Raw genomic sequence first — 22,087 nt, forward strand, 5'->3', positions numbered from 1 at the left:
ACACGGTGAGGGGATGGAAATTTGTATGACAGATATCACCCAACAACCACGTCGAGGCCACTGTCACCGGTTCCTGTGTCTGAGTGTCCCTCCCCCTGCTCCAAGGGGGGAACACCTCCCCTGCCCGGCCTTGGGGATGCAAATCTACGACCTCCCTCCTCTTCCTCACGACACCCTACGCCCTCCTTCTGCTCATGGTGACTGTATGGGGCCGTGCCCATCACTGCAATCCTGGAGGCAGCACCTCTGGGGTCTCCACCAGCCTTTGGGTGCCAGGAGAGGAAGAGGAGGAGGAGGGGGAGCAGCAGGGCCTTGTCAGCCACACGTCCCCATGCCCACAGCACTCACACGATGCGCAGCTCATCCCCTTCTGACAGCCCGTACTTGGTCTTGTTGTCATTGAAGAGCTTGAGCAGGGAGCGCACGTACATGCCGTGGTACAGATCCACCACCTCGCTGCTCGGCTCCTCGATCTTGGGCACCGTCACTGGCTCCCCCACTGCGGGAAGGGAAGCCATCACAGGGCAGCACTGAGCTTGGTGGGACGTGAACCGAGTTCCACCTCCCGGTGTCAAATAGACACCCTCCTCCTCCCCTTGTAGCCGCTCACCCACGGTGGTGATGGGCCGGGCGTAGGGCAGGAAGCCCCGCGAGTGCACCGAGGTGAGGCCACGGCCATAGAAAACGCAGGGAGCAAAACCCATCATCTTCTGGAAGCGCTGCTGCACGGCCCGCATCCAGCTGCCCTCCTCAAACACCACCTGGCGGAACAGCTCGTTCTCTCCGAAGGAGAAGGAGGGCACGAGGAAGGCGCTGCGGGGGCACATGGTGGCATTGAGGGGGTGTGCTGGGACCCCGTGCCTCTCACATGGTGCCCTCCCAGTGCTCCCACACTCACCCGTGCTGCAGGGCCATGCGGACGAAGCCTTTACGGTTCTTCAGGATGAGCGTGGTGACACCGGGGCTGCAGGAGAGGGACTCAGCTGCTCCTCCAATGACGATGGCCACGGCGTTGCCGGTGCCGTTGTTGGAGAGCAGGTGGCCGATGGCACGGCGTGTCACTGGGCACAGGCCTATGGCAGGAGAAATGCAGTCTGTAGGGTGGGGGGAAACTGTGCCAAGGACCCTGCTAGGGATCATGTCTGGAAGGGACAGAATGGGGACAGCAGGGCTGCAGGTGGGATGTGAGCACAGAGCGCAGAGTGAAATAGTGCAAAAAAGGTGCACATGGGGTGCAGGCAGGGTGTGCACGGGTGCAAGCAAGACGTGGAGGGGTTCAGAAGAGTGCAAAAATCTGGGCACGGGTGCAAGCAGGGTGTGCAGAGCATGCAAACAAGGTGCTCACAGGTGTGCACAGGGTGTGCATAAGGTGCAGACAGCACAGATCAGGAGCACACAGGATGCGAGCAGGATGTAAGTGAGGTTTGCAGATGGTGCAAACAACACAAGAGGAGGTAAGAATAGGATGCACACAGGTGCAATCAGAATGCAACCAAGATGTCAGAGGATGTAAACACTGCAAAAAAGATACGTGCAGGATGCAAACAAGGTGCACAAAGGTTGCAGGCAAAGCGTGCACAGGTGCAGGTAGTCTCAGCCCATGCCCTGCCCGCTCCTTGGGAGCGCAGCCACTGGGCACAGCTGGGGACCAGAGGTCATGGCTGGAAGCAGGGATGCAGGCACCGGACCCCCACCCCGACCCCGCACCACTCACCCCCACTCATGAGGTACTCCCTGAAGAGGGGCAGGCGGAAGTTGCCAGCCAGTGTGGTGAGGAAGGGCCGGATGCCTGGGAACAGCTCAGAGAAGCCGGTGGAGCCTGTGATGAAGTTGCAGAAGGCGCCGACGCAGAGGATGCCGTGGGGGTGGGAACCAATGATGTAGTTGTGGCCGGGGGACAGGTCGTGTGTCTTCACCAACTGCAGGGACAGAGGGCTGTGGGCACAGAGGGGACTGACAGGGCTCTGTGGTAGCAGTGTGTGCTGCAGGCAAGGACTTGGGGACACCTGGAATAACAGCACTGCTCCCGTCTGGTTCATAGTCATGGGAACTGCTTAGAGAGCACGGCAGATCCTTTGGGATGGTGCCACAGCTGTTTGTGTTATCACCCCCACACCATACCCCGCTCCTCACCTTCACAGGAAAATAATCCCGAAAATGCCTCCACACAGACCACCTCCTCAAGCATGGCAGCCTCCTGCCGCCTGCAAGTGAGACAGGAATGGAGTCATGAGAGCCCATCCCAGCAGACAGAGGGCTGCATCCCTCTTGCTGCCATTTGTAGGTAGAAGGAGGAAGATGTGGCATTGCTTTGGGCAGACCCAGAGAAATGGAGTGTCCATAGGGTGCCCCATCCCATCCCATCCCATCCCATCCCATCCCATCCCATCCCATCCCATCCCATCCCATCGAACCTTTCTCTGGTGTGTCCCAGTCAAAGATGACCCAGGCCAGGTAGAGAGCAGAGATGGGCCAGAAGCGGGTGAACACCAGGTAGAGCAGCAGCACCAGGGTGATGGGGCCTGTGGGATGGGGTGGGTGAGTGAGCGCACGCCCGGCCCTACAGCCCCCATGGCCCCACTCACCCAGCAGCAGGAAGCTGAGCACCCACTGGAGCACGGCGAGGAGCTGCAGCCAGGCACGGACATCCCTCTGTGAGGGCCATGGCACGGCCAGCAGTGTGCGCAGGGCGGCATGGAGGCTGGCACGGCTGCCTGTGGGGACACAGACACGGTGGGCTCAGCATTCCCATCCACAGAGTCACCGCCATGCTAGGAGTGGCCCTGTTTGGCTGGTGCTGGGATGTAGGGTGGATGGGCTGGGGATGCTTGATGTCTGCCCTCCCGGCAGTGCCAAGGACAGCAGTAGGGGTGGATGCCCCCGTTGTCCCTGAAGAGACAGCCTGGCCCTGCTCCCCGCTGCTGGATCTGGTGAACCATTAACCACCCCAGACAGTGCCAGGATCCAAACTCCACAAGTAGCCCCATCCCTCCTCCCCCAAAACGGGCCTGAGCCATCGTCCAAAGGTCTGAGATGCAGCAGGGCTGTGAAAACAACTTGAAACCTGCAGTGAGAGAGATGTGCAGGGGAAGAGGGGATAGAGCTGTGCCCATTGAGGACCAGCAGCAGTCCCGGGGGGAGCTCACCTCTTCCCACCTCAAACCAAATCAGGAACAGCGCAATGGGGAAGAACGGAGCAATAGGGAAAAACAGAGTGCTGGAACCACCCTGGCAGAAGGATTCTGCCCCCTCTCCCTCTCAGCGCTGTCCCCGTTCCAAACACCCCCCTGCTATGCCACATTCCCAGAAATCCTCCAGCCCCGTGGCTCTCAGCTTTCCCAATGCCTGCTGACTTTTCCAGCGAAGACACACAGCCCATCTGTGCCTACCCCAACGTTGCTTTTTTTAGCTCTTTTTACAGCCCCTCGAGCACTCCGCTGGTTTCCAGACTGCACAATGAAAACCATCAGCGGAGCAATGGGCGATGCCTGGTGCTGTGCCCACACCGCTCCCCAGTCGTGGTGGGAGCCTCCCCTGAGGAGCTCAGCGTCCACAGCTCCGGGCAGCGCGGAGATGAGAGCAGAACTGGCATCACTTTGCAGCATCTCACAGGAGGAGCGTTTCCTAACGCCTGGTCAGCATTAACTTAAGAAATCCCATTCCTGTTGAGCAACTTTATGTTTTCCTCTGGTGCCGCTAACCCCAAATTGTTCCCAACACCTCCCTTTCCCCTGAGCAGTCTTAAAGCAAACAGACAATAAGTGACAGCAAACGCTAATTGCCCGAGCCCATACAGCGCCGGAGCGTTCGGAACCATTCAAACATTTGGATATTCCTTACCACTCAGATTTTGGGAACAGGCTGCAATGATTGTTTTCATGGTGGCAGGAAGCTCTGCTTTGGAGCCCGGCTCAGTGGGTTAAAAGGCAGGTTTGGAAATCCTGGGCGGCGATTGATCGCTCAGCCGGCCTCGGTGACCGCCCCGACCGATGCGAGGGGGACGTGTGGAGAGGAGCAGGGCCAGGGTGGGTGCTGGAGCTCCTTGGGAGCAGTCACACAGTGACAACTCCTCCTTGTCACCGCCGGCAGCCGTTGCCCCCCAGGAATGGCACTGTGGGTGTTTCACAACCCGCCATCCTGCCCTGCTGGTGCGATGCAAGAGGCACCTGAAAATGTCACCCTGATACCCAGTGGGGTAGGATGCAGCTTGGTGAGCTGGTTGTCAGCCACAGCCATGTGGTTCCCTCCTCAGCAAACCAAGAGGATGGCCAGGGTGGTGCCTGGCATCCAGATTTCCTCCACTGGAAGAAGCCTTCATGCTGGCATGTAGTCCTGCTTGCTAAAGGACAGGTGTAGGAGACCAAAAAGACTGGGTGCAACTTCACAAAATAAAAATGGGAAAGGTTCCCTTCCAAATGCATGAAGAAAGGAGGAAACAAAAGCAGCATGGAAGCAGCCCAGAGAGCGGGCTGTAGGCCGGCAGTGGAGGGGACAGAAAACCTGCAGGATGCCATCCAGCGGAGCCACGTCTTTCCAGAAGGACTCACCAGGAGCAGCAGGCTGACAGCAACACAGGAAAGGAGTTAATTCATATTCAAGATTGCACACGTTGTTAAAGCAAAAAAAAAAAAAAGTTTTGGAAGGCACAGAAATCCACAATCTGATCTGGTAAATCATAGGAAAAAAAAATACCTGGAAAAAGAGGGAGCTGCATCCATTGCAGACTACTGGCAGCTCCTCAGCACACGCTGCCAAGAGGTGCTGACATTGCATCTGAGCAATCGTGCAGCCCAGCTTGCATGAATCATGCTCATAAGAAGAAAAAAAAGAGCTAAATTCTTCTAAAATCCCATTGTTCCTAAAGGTGAGGGAGCAGCTGCTGATGAAGCCTCAGCTGGGGCCAAATAAAAGATTGAAACTGCTCTGGAAAATGTGCTATCACACAAGCAGGAGAGGTACTTCTTTTTTTTTTAATCCTGACATTTGTAGCATACTTTGCATTTTTAACAGGTTTAGAACAACCTAATGGCAGCTGCTGGCCCACAGCTGGCAAGGCCAGAGCTCCCACTAGCTTGCTTTAGAGGAACCCAGATCCTTCAAGGCTATTCTGTAAGGATATTTCAGAGCATGCTGACCACCAACGCATTACTCCTCTGCATGTGGCACTGCTGTGTCCCAGCACTGGCCTTGGCAATGCCCCATTAGAGGGTCCTGAGGACATACACTGTCCATACATACGCAGACTCCACGTTACACAAAGCAAAAGGACAAACATTCATATTAAGGCTGTTGTACTATGTGTAGTATCAGCACTTCAACACGTTGCCCTCAGAACACCTGATCTACTTAACATACCAAAAAAAACCCACAAAAAACCTCTACCTGGGGAGGGACAGAGCGATGAGGCAGTGGAAAGGGCCAACAGTAGCCCTGGCCAAAATAACTGTCCAGCTGACACAAGCCCTGGAAGAGACCAGGATGAAAAGCAATGGATTTTCACAAGGAGAACTAGGCAACACAAGAGATTTTATTTTGTTTAAAATATAGAGGAAAAAATAAATACATCCACCAACAATACAAAGAGCGGTTTCCAAACTCAGGTACTTTTCTTTCAAGGACTTCCTCTGACTGGGAGGGCAGAGGCAGCCTGACCCATCACAGCGCCCGCTGCCAGGAGCCCCCGCTGTCACTGCACAGGACAAGCACGCTGTCAGCCTGACGTTTCATGTAAACCAAAGCAAATTGTCACGCTCACTCCTCTGATTCCAGTGACTCGCAGAGAAGCCAAGGATACCTCTGCATATGTACAGTGCATTTATTCCTACGCCTGCGAGACATAGGCAACTCTTACAGGATTTCCAGGCCCTGCTCTCTCTGCTGCTGGAGCATCAGCCCATGTTCTGCCGGTTGCCATAGCCTCTTGGGTGTGTATCTTTCCAGTCATCCCAGTCCCGAGCTTTTTGAAGAGCTTCCTCATCATCCTCCTCCTTTGTTTTCTCCTGCTGCTCCTTCTGCGACTCTTCGTCATTTGTGTCTGCTAAAGGCCAAGAACAAGAGTGAGGTCCAGACAGAAAGCAGGAACTGCCACACAGCAGCCCAGCAACCATTTATTCTCAAACCCAATGGAGAAAGCTAGCGGGTGTTTCACATCCTGAATACATTCCCATTCACCCTTCCCCTCAAGAGAGCTACCAAGTTCTCTATTCCCATTTTGGATCCATTCTGCCTTACTTGGTGGCCTCTGAGGTGCAGTCTGACCACGTGCTGCTTCTTCCCTTCTCTTCTGATCATACCAGTCGTTTACAGTCATAGTTGGCAGGCCAGGATATCCAGCACCAAACACTCTACAGGACGAGACAGATGGTCAAGGAACGTTCTGCACGACTGAACCAACATCAGTGCATGGAACTGCTCTGCACCCCAACTTGTACTGACAGCTGAGACACTGAAATATGCTGACAACAAAAGAAGTTAGAGACTGGAAGAAATGTATCAGAAGTTCCCCCATCCCTCACCATACAACAGATGCAATCTTGGTGTGACATGCTACCTGAAGACAACGACTGCCCTCCTGCATTTGGAAAAGGATCTTAGACTCACCATGAAAACACAACACTGCATCACACTGTGTTTAAATAGTCAAAAACCAACATACTTAGCCTGAACTGCATCCCGGGTAAGAATGAAAGGTTTCAGTGGAGTCCTGACTTGCCGAGAAGGACCATGTGGCGGTGCTGAGGACTGAAATTGCCAACAAGAGTCATAAGACAATCATGTAGATAAGAGTTCCCTTCTTCACCTCCCACCCCAAGCAAGCTACTAAGGGTCTTGTAGAAAATAAATGCCTCTGCTGTCAGTGCAACATCCCAAGTCAGACAATTCAGCTCTTAATCCAGTTTAAATCATGAACTCCATCTGTGAGCTTCCACAAATCACTCCGCTTTGTGCCTTTGTTATACTCACTCTGATCAAAGCAGAAAGTCAACAGAGCTAAACCAGATCAGCTCAGATCAAAGCATGAAATATAGCTTATTTTTTCCATGGATCAAACGCAGTACATTATGAAGCCAATCAAGCTCATCATTCATGAAGATATCACCCAGGGCACTACAGAACAGCAGAGCTCTGCAATAAAGAATTGCACAAACCAGCTGTGCCAAAGCTGGACTATGGTACACTCAGATTTTTTAATTCTAGACAGACATTTGAGGTGAGTAGCATGAAGTCTGCAGAAACTGTCCTACACATGATTTGCAGGTCCCTAAGCAGCTTTCCTCACTCGGAATGGAATGTTTTACTCTAACATCAGGATTTTCTGTAGGCTCAAAAGTGCAGTCTTGAAAAAAAATAAGAGCCACGAAGGTCTTGTTTTAATTAAAAAACGTATTTACTTCTTTAGAGTTAAAGGTCTGGCACAACCCAGCCAAGTGGAAAAAAGCCTCTGTGTGCAGAGCAGCTATGCTCTGATATTCAGTGCTCCAGCATTTAACAATCCATGACTGTCTAAGATATGTGGCAGCACCACTGGCCATTCAGAATTCAACCAAGCCCCATCCATTTATGCTGTGCACGAGCTAAGACTCTGATCTAGAATCCAAAGAACAAGATTTAGGAAACTCTGATGAATTCCTCCACGGTTCATTTACCCACAACAGCTTTTATCATGAGATCTAACTATGCAGAGTTCACAGGACCTGCAGATCAAGAGAGACTTCATACCTGCTTCATTGTATCCCTGCTCTTCAAGATGACCATTTCCTGGTCGATGCTCTCAATTTCCTCAAAGCTGATGTTGACCCATTTCCGGGCCTGCAGTAGATACAGCTCCCGTATTTGCTCCTCATCTGCCTGCCCACTCTCCACAAAGGTTCTCAGAGAGGCCAACTTGTTCTCCAGTTCCTTTTTCTGCTTATATCTGGCTCGAAGAGAAAAGAATAATTAATTAATTCCAATAAACTTTCCAGCACAGCCCACTCTGTCTTCCAAAATAAACTATTTCTTGAACTTGAATAAAATGTAGTTAGAGAGCTATTTCCCGTCCCACATTAATTGCTTTGCACAGAAGTGCCAGTTTCTGATCACTGCTCACTAGGGTAAATAAATCCCAGCTATTCACAAAGAGCCTCATATTGCTGAGGAATGTACCAGTGAGAGCACGACCCACTCATACAGCAAGGGACCAACAGTCCCACAGAGCTAAAGCAGTGACTTTCAGGAACATAGCAGCAGATCATACCAGCTGTCATTTCCTGGTGACCTCTAACAAAGCACAAGTAAGAGGCAGAACACCAAGCATGAGGATATAACTCCACCTCAGTGTGAGTTTCTGACAGATGAAAACTACAGAAGAGTTCCACTGTGCTTACAAAGGCTTTGAAAATGCATGACCATACACATACCTGCAGCATCCAGATCCTCTCCACCCACTTTCTCCATTCTGTCCTACTCTCAACTCCAACTTGGGCACTGCAATGGATTTTTACTAGACTTTGCCAGAGGTTAAAAGGACAACTGAGCACATTTCCAATTTCTGTCTCAGATGGTTATATGCCTGCAGATGAGTTTTTTACTGTGCTTTTGGCTTTCTGGATTTTCTTGGCCTAATTAAGAGAAGCAGGGGGCAGGGAGGAGGACTACCTATCTAACACACTTCCAGGGTAAATCCTTCAGTTACAGCGTCACCACAGAATGAACAGTAAGAATCGAAGATTAGCAGCCTATGGGAGCTGAAAGGACATGGAGCTATGAGCTGTTCTATAAAACGCTCCACAGAAAACCCTGAAAAACACACCTTAAGAAGTTGAGCACCTGCCTGCCCAGCCCTGTGCTGCAGGGAGGCAAAGCAAACCGCCCCTCTCTGGTTTGTTTGCAGCAGGATGAGCTCCCTTTAGTCAACTACTGACAATGGCAACTGGGACGGGACAGCTCTGCATGATGACACAGAGCTCTGGGAAGTTTTTGTCCCTGTTGCTGTAATTGCAACGGCTCGTCCTCCAAGCAGGTCAAGCACGAACCTGCTCACAGCAGGGCTTGGGGCAGCCGCCTCCCATCTGCTGAGGTGGGGCCAGCTGGGGTGGAGCTCAGCAGGAGCCGCAGTGCTGCACACGGACAGGCACACCGACAGGCACACCGACAGGCACACCGACAGGCACACCGACAGGCAGGCAGTGCCCGTGCAGGAAAGGCTGAGCCCTCAAGGCCCATCCCGCGGCTCTCACCTCTCGATCTTGGCCTGCCGGCTGGAGGCCATGGCCAGCAGGCTGCTCTGCGCGGCGCTGCCGGGCTCGCCGTCCTCCCGAGGGGCGGCTGGGGGCGGCGGGGCTCCGCTCAGCCCGTAGGAGCGGCACAGCTCCAGGAAGCGGCACAGGTGCCTCCGGGCGCTCTCCAGGTGCTCCCGCCGCCGGCTCGGCTCCACCTGCCGCAGCGTCAGCGCACCCAGCAGCGCGGGCACCAGCAGGTACTTCAGGTCGGCCGAGGCGATCTCCTCCAGCTCCTCGTTCTCGCTGCAAGCAACGGATCGGCTCACAGCCCGCCCGGCGCTGCGGCCCCGGCCCCGCGGCCCTGCCGCCTCACCTGAACAGCTGCAGCTCCTCCACCATGGCGGCCGCCTGCTGCAGCGCGCCCAGCCCCCGCCGCACCTTGGCCTGCACGGACGGGGCTCCGGAGGACGGCTCGGTGCTGGCCTCCACCTCCTCCAGCAGCCGCCAGCCCGTCTCCAGCAGCTCCGGCAGCCGCGGGCCTTCGCCCGGCGCCTCCGCCATGCTGGGCCGGGAAGGAACCGCCTGCCGCCCGCTTCCGGTAACGGCGGCGACGCCCCTTCCGCCATCTTGGTGAGGGCGGAGCCGCCATCTTGGTGAGAATGGCGCCGCCATCTTGGTGAGGGCGGGGCCGGGCCGCCGTGAGCGCGCAGAAGTGCGGTCACAGGATGGTCCGAACCGAGGCCGTAGGGAACGCAAAGCAGAGCGTTAACAAATCGGAGGTCCAATCAGTTAGGGATGCACCTATCCGGATCTGCGCACCTCTCAGCCTCAGTTTCACCCACACGTGGCGGCAGCTCTCCGTTTCTTGGCCCCGGAGCGCCGTGCAGTGACGCAGATCCGGGCTCGCACAGATGCATCCCGGATCGCACCGAGCCCCTCCGGCTGCCTCTTATTTGAATAGTGCTCCCATATCCCCTCCTCTGCAGATGGTCGTTTGCTGGTTTTGTTCAATGGCACAAGTCTCTTTCCGTTATTTTCATTGATTTCTGTTAATTAAATAAAAAGCACAGCCGAAGGCCAGAGTCCGTCCACACAGCGCAGTGCAGCAGGAGCCGAGCTGGAGCTGAGCAGTGCTTGCTCCAGAATGGGGAACAGTCGCTGTAAAACCAACCAGAGATCGGGATTACGAGCCGCCGTGCCGAGGACCCCGTGCCGGCAGCCCTGCAGGGCTCAGCTCCCTCGGCTGGGTGCAGCCAGCTGTGTTTTGCTCGTGCCGCTGCACCAGAGGGAGCCAAGCCATCGCCGTGACACCCACACACCAGGCACTGCCGTGGGTCCCTCCAGGGGCCCCCAAATCACCGCTACTGCGGAAACGCGTGGTCAGAAAGCCAGCACGCCCTGCCCCAGGCACGGACAGGTGCTTCACGTGGCCCGTCCTGCTCCTGGAAGAGCCTTGATGGCACCTTGATGTCAAGGCTGGGCTGCACTGTGCGCTCGTTCTGCACGCAGCCATCGCTGCACTGCCCGGGTCTGGAATGTGACACAGCATCCTGGACACCTGGCAGCACAGTGCTGTGTTTTGCTGTTCAGGTGCAGTGCCTACTGCCATTTCTTCTCCACGTGTTTCTTTTCTTCCCTTATGTACCCCTGAAATTAAAACAGGCATAAGATGGGTAAGGGTTAAAGCTACACTTTTACAAACACAGAAACACGATACAAGTCATTGACCTAGATGTGAACAATTTATATGGTGTGACAGTAATTCAGGGCAGGCTGGAAGCACTCAGTTTCCACAGATGAGTCAGTTTATGATTTGCTCTGTTTGCTTTATTCGTGCGTGCATGAGATACATTGATAAAAAGTTAATCATAAAAGCTGAAGAGTTGTGGGTTTAGGATCCTGCATGCTGTGTCCTGAGCACATCTCGATGGCTGTACTTTTCTCTCATCCCCCCTCTGCATGACCATGTTTTGACTGAAAACACAGACACCAGTGGTGTGAGCTCTGTCAACAGCTTAGCACATCGTTCTGTGGTAATCCTGCACACAAGGCAGGAAGTAAAAAGCAGTATGTCCAGTGGTGGGAAAACTAATTAATGTATTAACTGGAAGTAGAACAGGGCCAGGAATCTACAGCCGTTCGTTGCTCACTGGCAGAAGATACTGCGAAATCCCCAATAATTACAGTCAGTTCACTTTCATTAGAGAGGCAGCAATGCACTTGATACAGCATCTTTCACCTTCGTGTGCATTACTGGAAACCCCACAGTAAACCTATCGTATCACTCTCTCCAAGGTTCTAAATTTCAACAACGTTTTGAGGATCAGAGCGATAGAGAATGCTGGAGTGAACGCCGTCACCTTTGTGTTACCAGGATAGCCTCAGCAGTTCAGAGATCACATTGCCTGTAGAATATCTCTGTTTGTTAAAGATTAAACTTCTCCTTTGGGCATTCTTCTTGTAAGCCTTCAGAACAAGCCGGACAGGTTCAAGAGGAGCTGTCTGCTTGCTCTCCAAATAGCTGTGCAGAGGCTGATGATGGAGCGCGGGACCTCAGCCTGCTTTCCCTCTCTTTAAAATCGGGAAGGAGGGGTCAGCTTAGACCCAGGCTATCAGTGGCAGCACACGACTGGCCTCGAGCAGCACATTATCACAGCTCACCATGCAAGCTGGACTGAGAGAGCAGGAAATCTACATTAAGCCCTGCTTCCTCCAAGATGGAGAAGGAGGAGTCGAGTGGGCAAACTTGTTTGCTAGTTGGAGGCTCCTAAAGCTCCTTGCTAGCAGTTAACTACCCCTGGTTTTGTCTGCTGTCCCATATGGTCAACAACAGGCTTCACTTACACAGCAGAGAATGAAGTCAATAAGGACTGGTGACCAAAGTGCCCGTGGTCTGTCTGCTCTCCAGCCTCAATATAATGAGGTGCATGTACCCACACACAGCGTCCTCTTACAGACTGGCAGGATGTGGGTTTTTTTTTTGGAGCTGCCTCTTCCAATTACAGAGGCAGCATTCTTAACACAAGGGAAAAAATAAATGATTCTTTGGCAGGTGTAATTACCCAGCAAGACCCTGACGGTAGGGATGGTGGCTGTGATTAGTCCTGCTACATGTGAAAAGGAGGAGTGTCCCAGCTTTTACAAGCAGGATTGATTTCTCCTGCTCTCCCATTCTCGTGTGTCTCAGTATGGTAGGTTCTCAGCATAAAGTCAATATCTAGGGCCCGGCCACAGGTTCTGGACAGCTCTTATGTTTCTCAGCCATGAAACATGCCCTCGTGCTTTCCACTATACATGTAGCAAACCTAGAACTGCTGTGGTGTATTGCATTTAAGGCATGTGTGCAGAGCATCTGACTGCACAACCAGAGGGCCCGCTTTGTGCTCCCCAGGAGCACCAGCATATTACAAATGCATCCAGCCACCTGGAAGGCTTCAGAGCTCCTGCTATCCCCTGTAGCACAGCACACACCAGTAATGCTCCAGCCAGACAGAAGCATGCCTGGAAATCCCTTGCTCCACTGTGCAGTGGTCAAGGCTGACACATATGCAAACTGAGAAGGTCCTCAAAATCTGTCTGCACTTCTAGGGCATGCCTGGAAAAGCCCCGTGGCACAGAGACCCTGGGCTGCTCATGGGCTTGTGCCTGCTTCTGCTTTGTAGAGGAGGCTGTTCTGCAGCCCTCATTCCACCTTACCTCACTTTCTGACTGCCTTCAGAGGCAGTGTCCCCATAAGTAAACAGAAGGAGGGTGGTATCATTTCATCATTCAAAGGAGGACCACGGCACCTTTTCTGTACTGGCAGAAAGATAGTTGGAAAAGGCCACAGAGTGCTGGAACAGAAGCAGGTAGCATCGTGCTCCTGAGCTCTCTGACACGTTAGTTTTGCTCTGGAGAGCAATAAGCAAGCACCAAGAGAGATTTTAACTTTGGAGTCGCAATGCTGTAATGGGGTGATAATGGCAGGGTGGCAAAGTCTTTGGCTACAGCAAATGAGAACAAGCCCAAATGCAGCAGCCACAGATGCAGAAATGAAGGAAAAGAGCTGCTTACCTTTGGAAGACCTCAGCTATGCAGGGATCTCCAGCAAGAGATGCCCTCACCTCCACCACCAACCCTTAAATGAGGGCTGGGCAGGGGTGGACCCTGGCTCCATCCCTTCCATCACTCAGTGCATTGCATGCACCTGAGCTCCCCTGGGTTGGCCCTGCCTTCCCACCAGTGCTCCATCACTGCTTCAGGCCATAAGTTAGCATTTCCACTACAGGAGTGCTGTTCTCTGTAGAAGCCTTTTCCATCTGGGAATTGTGCCCTGCAACTTGGTGAACTGAGGGGCGCAGAGCTGGGAGGGTTTCCAGCCTGCTGAGCCTCAAGGAAAACATGGAAGTCTCCTTCCTCTCTGAATCCAGCACAGCCATTGCTGCAGCTGCCCTTTAAGCTGTGCTCAAGGGCCCTCAGACTGGGGACCAGTTCCCCCTCTGGTCTTATGTCTGTTACTCACCTACATCTCTCAGTTGAAGATCCCCACAAGGGCAATCCCTGTTTGTTACTTATCATCCTCAAGACTTCGTGACATTGCTGAACACCCTACAAATAAAGGAGAACAAAGAGCCAAGGGTTTTTCCTTAAATACAAGTCTCTGCTCATGTTTGTATCTGGTGGTGTGATGCTGTAAACACCAAAGGTCAAGGTAACATTCCCCAGATCTTTAGGACGGAATAGGCACTGATCAACAGCTGAGCCCCAAACAGTGACCTCAGTTGTGCCTCCCCCTTGTTCTGGCTCAGCCATCCATGGGGTCAGCAGAAGGAAGGAGCTGTGTTTTCAAGCACTCTCCTCTCAGAATTGCATTCTGGGGCTGTAGGGAAGGAATATCCCAAAGCATCCTTGAAGGCAGTGCCATTCTTCCCCATAGATTTTACTTATTGACCAACAGCTCGTTGCCCTTGCTTGGATTGTCCGCCTAGAATTAGTTAAGCAGCATCCTTAACCAGCAGGGAGCAGCCATGTTCACACCTGTTTTACTCTTCTCAAACGCAAAAGCCAAGCAATAACAGGGAGGAGGCTTTTCAGAGCAAACCCTTTGCCTGATTCTCACCAAATTGCTTGCAGAGGGACGGTTTTCTTCTGTGCATGAGCCACTTTTAGAGCTGTCTCTCCCAGGTCAGTTCACAGCACTGCAAAGTGAAGAGCTTCTGCCATGACCATTCAACTCCGGGAGTCTCATTTCCAGAGACAGATAAACAAAAAGCCACAAGATGTGGGGAAAATGGGTAATGAGAGAGGAGTCAAAGAGGTAGATCTGTCACATCAGCGATGAGCCCAAAGAGGGTTTGTGAAGCAGAGGGTAATGACAGCAGCCTGCCACAGTGCGGAGAGGACTGATTGTGAACATGGGGCAAAAGAAATAAGGGAGGATGTGTCTGAAGGGCTGCAAACCCGTAATCCTTACAGAGCATCAGGGACACTGCTGCCACTGTTGTCCAGCTAATTCAGATCATGAAGAGGCACCTTTCACACCTTGAGGCGTTTGCGATGGCAGCGAGGTTTGCAGGCAGCTAAGGTAAAGCCCTCCTGCATCGTTTTCTCTGGCAACATCTCACTGATGGGTGCTGGAAGACACCTGAGGGTGATGTCAGGGTCCAAGTTTTCCCATCTTTTGCCTTGGAGGTTGCCTGCATTGGTCTGGGGAAACAGGGCTCTGGGTGCCCTTAGCAGCCTTCTGCTGGCTTTCCTGCCCTGGCAGGGTTAGAGAGAGAAGATACACCCAGCAGACCTTGGAGCCAAGCAGATGGTTTATTCCCTCTGGATCCCTTGCTGGATTTTGCTCTGGCTCCCAATCCTGAGGAGACTCCTCCAGCCTAGCTGATCTCACAAGACTGTAAATTCCAGCTGCAAACTCAGATTGCAGCACATCCCATTCTAAACATTGTCAGTGAATTGCCACCACCCCACCGCAGCCCCTCCTGCCAGCCTGACCTCTTTGCACCCCTCAGCTAATTACAGCACTTCCCCATCTCCCGCAGGACGCAGATGGAACCCAGCATCCCACTGCTGACCGCCCCTCCAGCCCTTCCCTGCTGGGCCTGCAGCAGAATGCAAGCAGCAAGAGGAGGAGAGGGGCTCTGCATATTCCACCCTTGACCCTGCAGAAATTCAAACGGGACCTCTCCAGGAGGGGAATCAGGACATCTCCCCAGGGCGCTCCTAGCTATTGTGACTCCTCTCCTCCACCCCAGGCAATGTGTGTTTGCAGTTACCAAATGCAAATCACATTTCCCACCCTCCTGGTGGAATCTCTCCCTTCACAGTATCCTTCCCCTCTTTTCTTCTCCCCAGCTCGTTTTGCAATGCTCTGAGGAGTTCGCAGCCCCTCCCAGCTTCACCTCCCTGTGATCTTGCGGTGTGGGGGTGGCTATGGGGAAGGTATTTAAGCAGTCCTCCTAATTAAGTACCTGCATCACCTCTGTACTCAGGTCCTGGGTTGCAGCTGAAGCCTCCCTTTCCGAGGAATGCTGGTGACTGACTCCTAATTGCATTTTAAAAGACAAACAGGAGATAGCTCCTCTGCCCTTGCAGCTGCAGCGGAAGCCTCCCAGCTGTGGCCTTCCCGTGGCTCTGGGAAGGCAGTATGTCAGCAGCCAGACCGAGTCAGTGCTGCACTAACAACTGATAATGATGGTTAACTCACTTGGTTAGCCATGTGAGCGCATGCTTCACCCCTGAGGATTTGGGCTTCCAGCTCCCAGCCTTGTTTCGAGCCGCCTCGGACTCTCAGCTCTTACTCACTGTTCATAGAGAAACCTGGAGCACATTAAGTGGAGGGGATAGTTTACAACAAAAGCTTATGAATTGATTCTGTGACCCAGCTGAGGCTGTTAAAAAATGATTGAATGAATATGGAAATGAGTAATCTTACAGCTGGACTCAGGGCTGAGCACAACCAGCTCCATTCAATGCAAACCACAAATTACACAAGGCGCACGCAAGGCTGCCAGAGCCTCTATGTCGTGGTGGGAGCTGCAGGAAGCCATCCTGGGATCTCAGGCGCATCTACCTGCACTCCTTGTGCTGTGGGTTCTCCTCAGCACACACGTGCTTAAATTCACCCCTTCTCTCCAAAGGCTGCATGAACTGGAATCTCATTCTATGCAAGCACTTCTCCAACTCTCCTGCTAAAAGCAGTCATGGCAACTGAGGGAAGGATGAGGTGAATCAGGACCCTGTCCTCGATGCACGCTGTGCTCCAACCCACATACATGCAGATCAGAAAATGAGCCCCAGCTGCCTCTGTTTCCAGCTACCAGAACCTTATACACTGTGCTTCGCGCTCTCCTTCCAGCCTTGTTCTCTCTGGGGTCAGCTGAATGCCAAGGTGGGAGGAGGTGACACGTAGTTCTGTCACAGAGGCATGGTATGGTACATTTATTTAAGCAGCACGCACCGGAATCCCACTGACAGTGAATCTAAAGAGTTATGCTTATTTCTTCAGGAGTCCCCTCCTCTCCCCAGGCCAGTGCAGCACACCTGGGGTCAGGGGGTGGAAGGAGCAACTTCCATCAGCCACAGCTGAAGTCTTGTAACTGTGAGACCTGCAGCCATCTCCATGTGGGTCGTGGAGGAAAGCGATGAGTTCCATTTCCTGGAGCCGTCACTGACTCTGCCTCTGCTCTTTGTTTCAGATGCTACAAAGAGCTCTGGAACAGTGTTTGCCCGTGAGGAGGAACATTCAGTGGTGTTGGGTGAATCCACAGCAGAAACCTGGCTCCAGAGGGTCTACCAGGACCCCCTCAACCTCAGCGGTTTTCTTTCTGCAGCCTTCCCCCCATGGACAACTCTTTACCCATCTTCTCATCCATCACTCCTGGCTTTCAGGCCACTGTCAAAAGCCTCCTGCAAAAGGACAATGGCAGTGCAGAGTCCCCATTCACCCCTGGAGAACAGGGCCGAGTGATAAATGGTTGTCCCCAGCTGGAGACAGAGGGCCAGATGCTGATCCACTGCAGGAGGGCAGCCCTTTGTCTCACTCTGGTGAGACAGAGGTCGTCCTCTGGTTTGAGGCTTCCCATCATCACCCAGTTTGAGGTCTTCTGTTGTAGTTCCAGAGTCCAGGCTTGCAGCACAATCCCCTTCAGAGCACTGCTTGCAGATGGTGCCCGTTCCCCAGCTGCACGCTGGAGGACTCAACACACGTCCTGCTGCCTGTTGTGATGCCCCACACTATTTACAGACATACCTCTCCACCGGCCGCCGGCATCTCTTGCACAGCACGTAGCAGCACCAGCGGTACTTGCAGTGACACCTCTCCACCACCTCCTCCACGTAAGCATTGTAGCCGCGGCCACAGCACAGCAGGTCGCAGCCATCACTGCCTGCAGATGTCTTGTTGCACTGCCTGCCAAGGGGGGATGCATGGGTCAGAATGAGGCAGTATGCCTCCCACCCACAGTGCTGGTGCCCACCTGGGCGGCTCTTAGAGCATATTTGCAGCTGGTCCTTACCTGTCCTGTGTCCCCACAGACCCCAGGTGGACATTGGGCGTGCAGTAGTCGGGGGAGTGAATCAGATAAACCAGGTCCGTGTCTCTCACCACCCTGATGTCTGTTTCCATGGGCTTCAGCTGCTTCCTGCGCCCCACGAGGCGGTGGCTCACCCTGATGGCTGCCAGGTACTTGGATTTGAGCTCGGAGGCAATTTCAGCCAGAGTCGGCAGTGCCTTCCAACAGGTCTTCACCGAACAGGAGCCTGAAACACCGTGGCATTTGCACTTGGTATCCAGGGACTCACTCAGCACCTGCAGAGGGTGGAAATAAGAATTTAGTGGCTGCTCCTGGTTCCTACTCCACTAACAGGTTTGTAAGAACATCCACGGTCACTTTCAAGAGATGGGAGAGCTGAGCTGCTTACTGCCATCAGAGAGACTTCTCCTCTCTCATTTAGAGGCTAAAGACAGTGGTGCTGTTGGGACATCCAGAGAGTGCCTTCTTTCAGTGGAGCAATCGAGGACTCATCCTGCTTTGTTCCCTTTGTAATAAGAATCTGACCCTTGGGAAGTGCCCTGGTGGAGCTTGTAGTGGGGTGGCAGCTTCCCCAGCTCTCACAAAGGCTCAGGAACTGTGTCCTCCTCTGGAGCCTACCTCCTTACCTCAAGCACCTCTGCACCCTGCGTCACAGAATCATCAAATCACTGAGGTTAGAAGGGCTCTCTCAGATCCCCAGCCCCAGCCCATCCCTGCATCCCTCAGTGCCACATTCTCATGGTTCCGGGTCACCTCCAGGGACAGTGGCCCCATCACTTCCTATGCAGCTGTGCATCACCACTCTTTCCAAGAAGAAATTTTTCCTAATATCCAACCTGAAGGGGCCGTGGGCCGTACCCACCTGCCTGCCTGCCACGTTGTTATGCCAATTCACGGCCCTCAGAGCCTGCAGTCCCAGCTTGTTGGATTTTAGGGGGCTGTCAGCAAAAGCAGCACCGAGCTGGAGGCCGTAGTGCAGGTTGTCCCCGCAGCCACCCCATCTGAAGTCCGGTCCAGGGAGCTCGGAGGGGACGGAGCCGCAGGAGCAGAGCGGGAGTGACCCTGAGGCACAGGCTTGGGCAATGGAGTGTGCGATGGCGGCGGCGGAGAGTGCATGGACAAAGGCAGATTCCCTGGTCCCTGGAAAGAAAGAGGGAGATGTCTCATCTCCTGCAGATCGAATGGCACACGATTAACACCGGTGTAATGGCAGCAAGTTTTCTCTTCTTTACCTTTCAGCAGGTCAGGACCGAAGCTGGGGGCACGCTGGATGGAGGAGCAATTCCACCTCATGCTGGAAAAGGTCTTCTGGCAGATGCTCTTGGTCTTGCTGGCAGCTTGAACGATGCTGTGCATGACCTCCAGGTTCCTGCGACATATCTGGAGCTGGTCGGGCACGAGCCCAGCCAGCAGCCGGCAGTGATGGATTCTGTCCCAGGACACTCTGCTGCCGTTCTCTGCCAATGCTCTGTTGAGAGAGGTTGTGTTGTGAGGGGATCATAAGCACAGGGATGGGGATGAGCAGACGGGGATGATGGGCACTGGGATGGGGGTGAGAGGTTGGGGTCTGCAAGCATTGGGATGGGGACCCAGGGAATGAGGGATGGGCAGACCCCAGGGAACTGCTGCAGGGGACACCCAAGGGAGCCTCCTCCTGTCCCCCAGTTGCTCTCCATTACTCACAGCCACTGGATGGCCATGCCGAGCCCCAGCTGGCAGAGCAGCACTGCAGCAGTGAGCACAGCGAGTCGGCCCATGGCTGGGGATGGGACTGGGAGCAGGGCTGTGAGCAGGGCCTCTGCTCCCTTTATACCCTCTGGCCTCCGTCCTGCCCACTGGGGAGGGGAACAAAGGCAGTTTTGGTGCCATTCACAGCTCACAGCTGTTGGGGGAGGATGGAGCGGCCACCCCCACTGCCTGGCTCTGGTCCCCAGTCTGGGTTCTCCTGGAGTGGGATCTCACTGGTCAGGTACCCCACTATTGCTGCAGTCAGTTGCTCCTGAAATAGTTGCTCCTCGGGGAGCACAGAGCAGCTTGGTGCAAAGGGATATCACCTTCAGCTGCTCAAGGAGAGCCATTTGTTTGCAAAGCAAGCACACACTTCTTTTCTCAGCAGATAAAAACTTGTCCCCATAAGCAGGAGATGTAGACTAGTGGGAATCAGGCAGCGATGACATTAGTAAGGGACAAAAGAGATGGCAAGGAATGATACTGATTTCTGGATTATTTTTTTTTTCTTTTTTTGCTTGCTGTTAACTCCTCCTAAACACAGCACAGCCAGCTTCCCAACCAGCACGGCCCTGGAAACCTCCCAGCCTGGTACTGTGGGTTGCCTGCATGCAGCTCTCAGTTGCACAGGAGCCGGTGCTGGGTCTGCCTGGATGCTCTGCAGGGCAGCAGCTGGGCTCATGTCTGGCACTTCTCCTTTGGAATTGTGCTTTCTCCCTCGCTGTGCCACTTCCCTTCTAGCAGGAGGTGCTTTCCCTTTGCAGGACGTCTGGTGAGCACCCCCTGACCTCCCACTGACTCGCTGTCACGTGAACCAGAGCTGGGATGCACAGTGTGGATGGCTGACCTCCCCAGTGTGCTCTATTGGGATGGAAAGGCCACAGTGCTTTGTGGGGTCCTGCTAGGAAAAGGCTGGCATCACAAATCCCAAGCGTAAGTACAAAAGGCTGAACAAAAAGAGAAAAAAAAAGAAAGGCAGAGAGAGACTGCTGCCACAGCCTCCATGATCAGAGCAGAGAAGCACTGCAGGGCCAGAGGCCATTCCACAGCTCCAGCCTGGCTGCTCCCTCACCAGCCCAGCACCTCCTGCAGCATCCCTGCTGTCTGGGGCATCTGCTGCTTGCTTTGCTCCTTCCACACCTCAGGCTCAGCGCTGCCGTCCTCTGTAAAGTAAACCCACTCTGGGCCATTGACTCCAATCCCAGGTGCTGAGTGGCAGAGAGAAACCATCTGTGAATCCCACCCACCTCTGCCAATGGCTGTGAGGGGACGCATTGCCCCTGGAGCCCCTGCTGTGATGGGTTTGCCATGTAGACAACACCGCTGCACATGAAGTCTTTGGAAGTCGCTGATATTTCTTGTCTTCCCACCTTCACACCACGGCTTTTGCAGATCCTTCTCTTACCTTGGCCAGAACCAGATGCAGCATCCACACTTCTCCCTCCTGTGAGCCCAAACGGGCCTTTCGCTCCAATCCCAAAGATTCTGGCGTCGTGACATTTTTCTCTCCGTGAATCCCCTTTTTTCAACCTTAAGGAATGGAGAAATGCCTTGTGCCTGAAGGGGGACATCGGGGGGAAATCTGAGCAGCTTCTGGAGGAATCAGGAGTTTCTTGAGGAGGAAAAGCAGCTTTTGTCAGTGCTGGGAGGTGCTCGGGTGCTTTCTGCTCACCACGTGCTCAGCCTGCAGCGTCCCACCAAGCACACGGGGCAGCAATCACTCAGAAAGGCCAGCAGCCGCCCCTCACAAACATCTGTCAGCACAGCTGTGCTGTGAGGGGATTTGGGCAGGAAGGGCAGCAGCGCCCACAGAGATGGGCAAAGCGCATCCTAACGGGGCGCTCAGTGCCAGCCCCAGCCGGAGGGGCACATTGCCACCTTCTGGCCAACGGCTTTGCTGTTAGGGCCGCCCCTTCCCCTCGGGGTCTCTGCCTTCTCTCTCCTTGGGGCCAGCAGGTCCCACCCTCAGCACTTTGTGCCCCCGTTGGCTGTGTCACTGCCAGGAAAATTGCTCGGGGTGCGGATGGTGTCGTTGGCTGGGATCCGGAGGGGTGACAGGTGGCGGTGGGATGGCACTGGTTGGGCCCAGAGCACCCACATCTGACATCAACCTCCTGCCTCCCCCTCGCTGCCTCCCACCAGGTGATTTCTACCAACCCCTCTTCACAGAAGTTTTGCGATGACTGAGTAGTAGGAAAGAAAGGATTCCTTTTAAAGCCAAAGCCGCCCTTCGTTTGATGTCACTTCCTCTTTCATGCCTCATCCATGAAGTGAACGCAGGGCAAGTGCTAAAAATACCTCTTCCACTTCCATGTTTAAAATGTGGAGCTGCCTTGAGGCAGGAGGAGGTGAGGAAGGGGATTCCCAGCCTGGGAAAGGCGTCCCCTTCTCTGCCTGGGAGAAAGTGCAGTGATGCACAGCTGGGGACAGGTTTGGTGTGAGAGCAGAAGGGGGACACCTGTGAAGTGTGGCCTCCACCCCAGCCCCCGTGCCCACCTCTGTCATGTCTTGGGGTGCGGCTGGTACCGGAGGTGCCCCTGTGCTGGTGGTTGTGACAACTGACTTCAGCCAAGCCACCTCCTTCCTCTTTCTGAGGTGTTGGTGACCTCAGCACAGGACGGATGCTCACACGTCTGCGGG

At 53.9% G+C, this 22,087-nt stretch overlaps 3 protein-coding genes across 7 annotated transcripts; all 3 read right to left on the reverse strand.

Annotated features, from left to right (window-relative positions):
- Nucleotides 1-6: 6 nt before the first annotated feature.
- LOC122188251 (diacylglycerol O-acyltransferase 2-like) lies at nt 7-3,944 on the reverse strand. 3 transcript variants are annotated; one of them, XM_042886409.1, is made up of 8 exons: nt 3,841-3,944; nt 2,586-2,714; nt 2,415-2,522; nt 2,134-2,204; nt 1,715-1,919; nt 899-1,073; nt 611-813; nt 7-499 (listed from the first exon to the last, which is right to left on the reverse strand). In XM_042886409.1, exons 1-8 carry the CDS (start codon nt 3,878-3,880, stop codon nt 345-347), a joined length of 1,086 nt encoding a protein of 361 aa, XP_042742343.1. In that variant the 5' UTR covers nt 3,881-3,944; the 3' UTR covers nt 7-344. The 3 variants fall into 3 exon arrangements, with proteins under 3 accessions (XP_042742343.1, XP_042742342.1, XP_042742341.1); XM_042886408.1 differs by having other exon boundaries at nt 2,612-2,714; nt 3,841-3,943; XM_042886407.1 differs by having other exon boundaries at nt 7-813; nt 2,612-2,714.
- Nucleotides 3,945-5,509: 1,565 nt separating this feature from the next.
- On the reverse strand, nt 5,510-9,826 carry IGBP1 (immunoglobulin binding protein 1). Its single transcript, XM_042886410.1, is given in 7 exon segments — nt 5,510-6,037; nt 6,232-6,344; nt 6,656-6,741; nt 7,720-7,915; nt 9,219-9,503; nt 9,574-9,781; nt 9,784-9,826. Coding segments are annotated over 7 exon segments (1,080 nt in total). The 3' UTR covers nt 5,510-5,888.
- A 6,813-nt stretch (nt 9,827-16,639) lies between these two features.
- LOC122188270 (protein Wnt-11b-like) lies at nt 16,640-22,032 on the reverse strand. 3 transcript variants are annotated; one of them, XM_042886433.1, is made up of 7 exons: nt 21,944-22,032; nt 20,853-21,059; nt 18,952-19,187; nt 18,582-18,859; nt 17,702-17,994; nt 17,437-17,595; nt 16,640-17,093 (listed from the first exon to the last, which is right to left on the reverse strand). In XM_042886433.1, the coding sequence occupies exons 2-7, from the start codon at nt 20,945-20,947 to the stop codon at nt 17,072-17,074; spliced, it is 1,083 nt and encodes a 360-aa protein (XP_042742367.1). In that variant the 5' UTR covers nt 20,948-21,059; nt 21,944-22,032; the 3' UTR covers nt 16,640-17,071. The 3 variants fall into 3 exon arrangements, with proteins under 3 accessions (XP_042742367.1, XP_042742369.1, XP_042742370.1); XM_042886435.1 differs by lacking the exon at nt 21,944-22,032 and having other exon boundaries at nt 20,853-21,068; XM_042886436.1 differs by having other exon boundaries at nt 17,031-17,595.
- Between the last annotated feature and the right edge of the window lie 55 nt (nt 22,033-22,087).

The sequence above is a fragment of the Lagopus leucura genome, unplaced genomic scaffold (assembly GCF_019238085.1).
Source record: "Lagopus leucura isolate 7727_CA_CO unplaced genomic scaffold, USGS_WTPT01 Super-Scaffold_100057, whole genome shotgun sequence".
Classification (NCBI taxonomy): domain Eukaryota; kingdom Metazoa; phylum Chordata; class Aves; order Galliformes; family Phasianidae; genus Lagopus; species Lagopus leucura.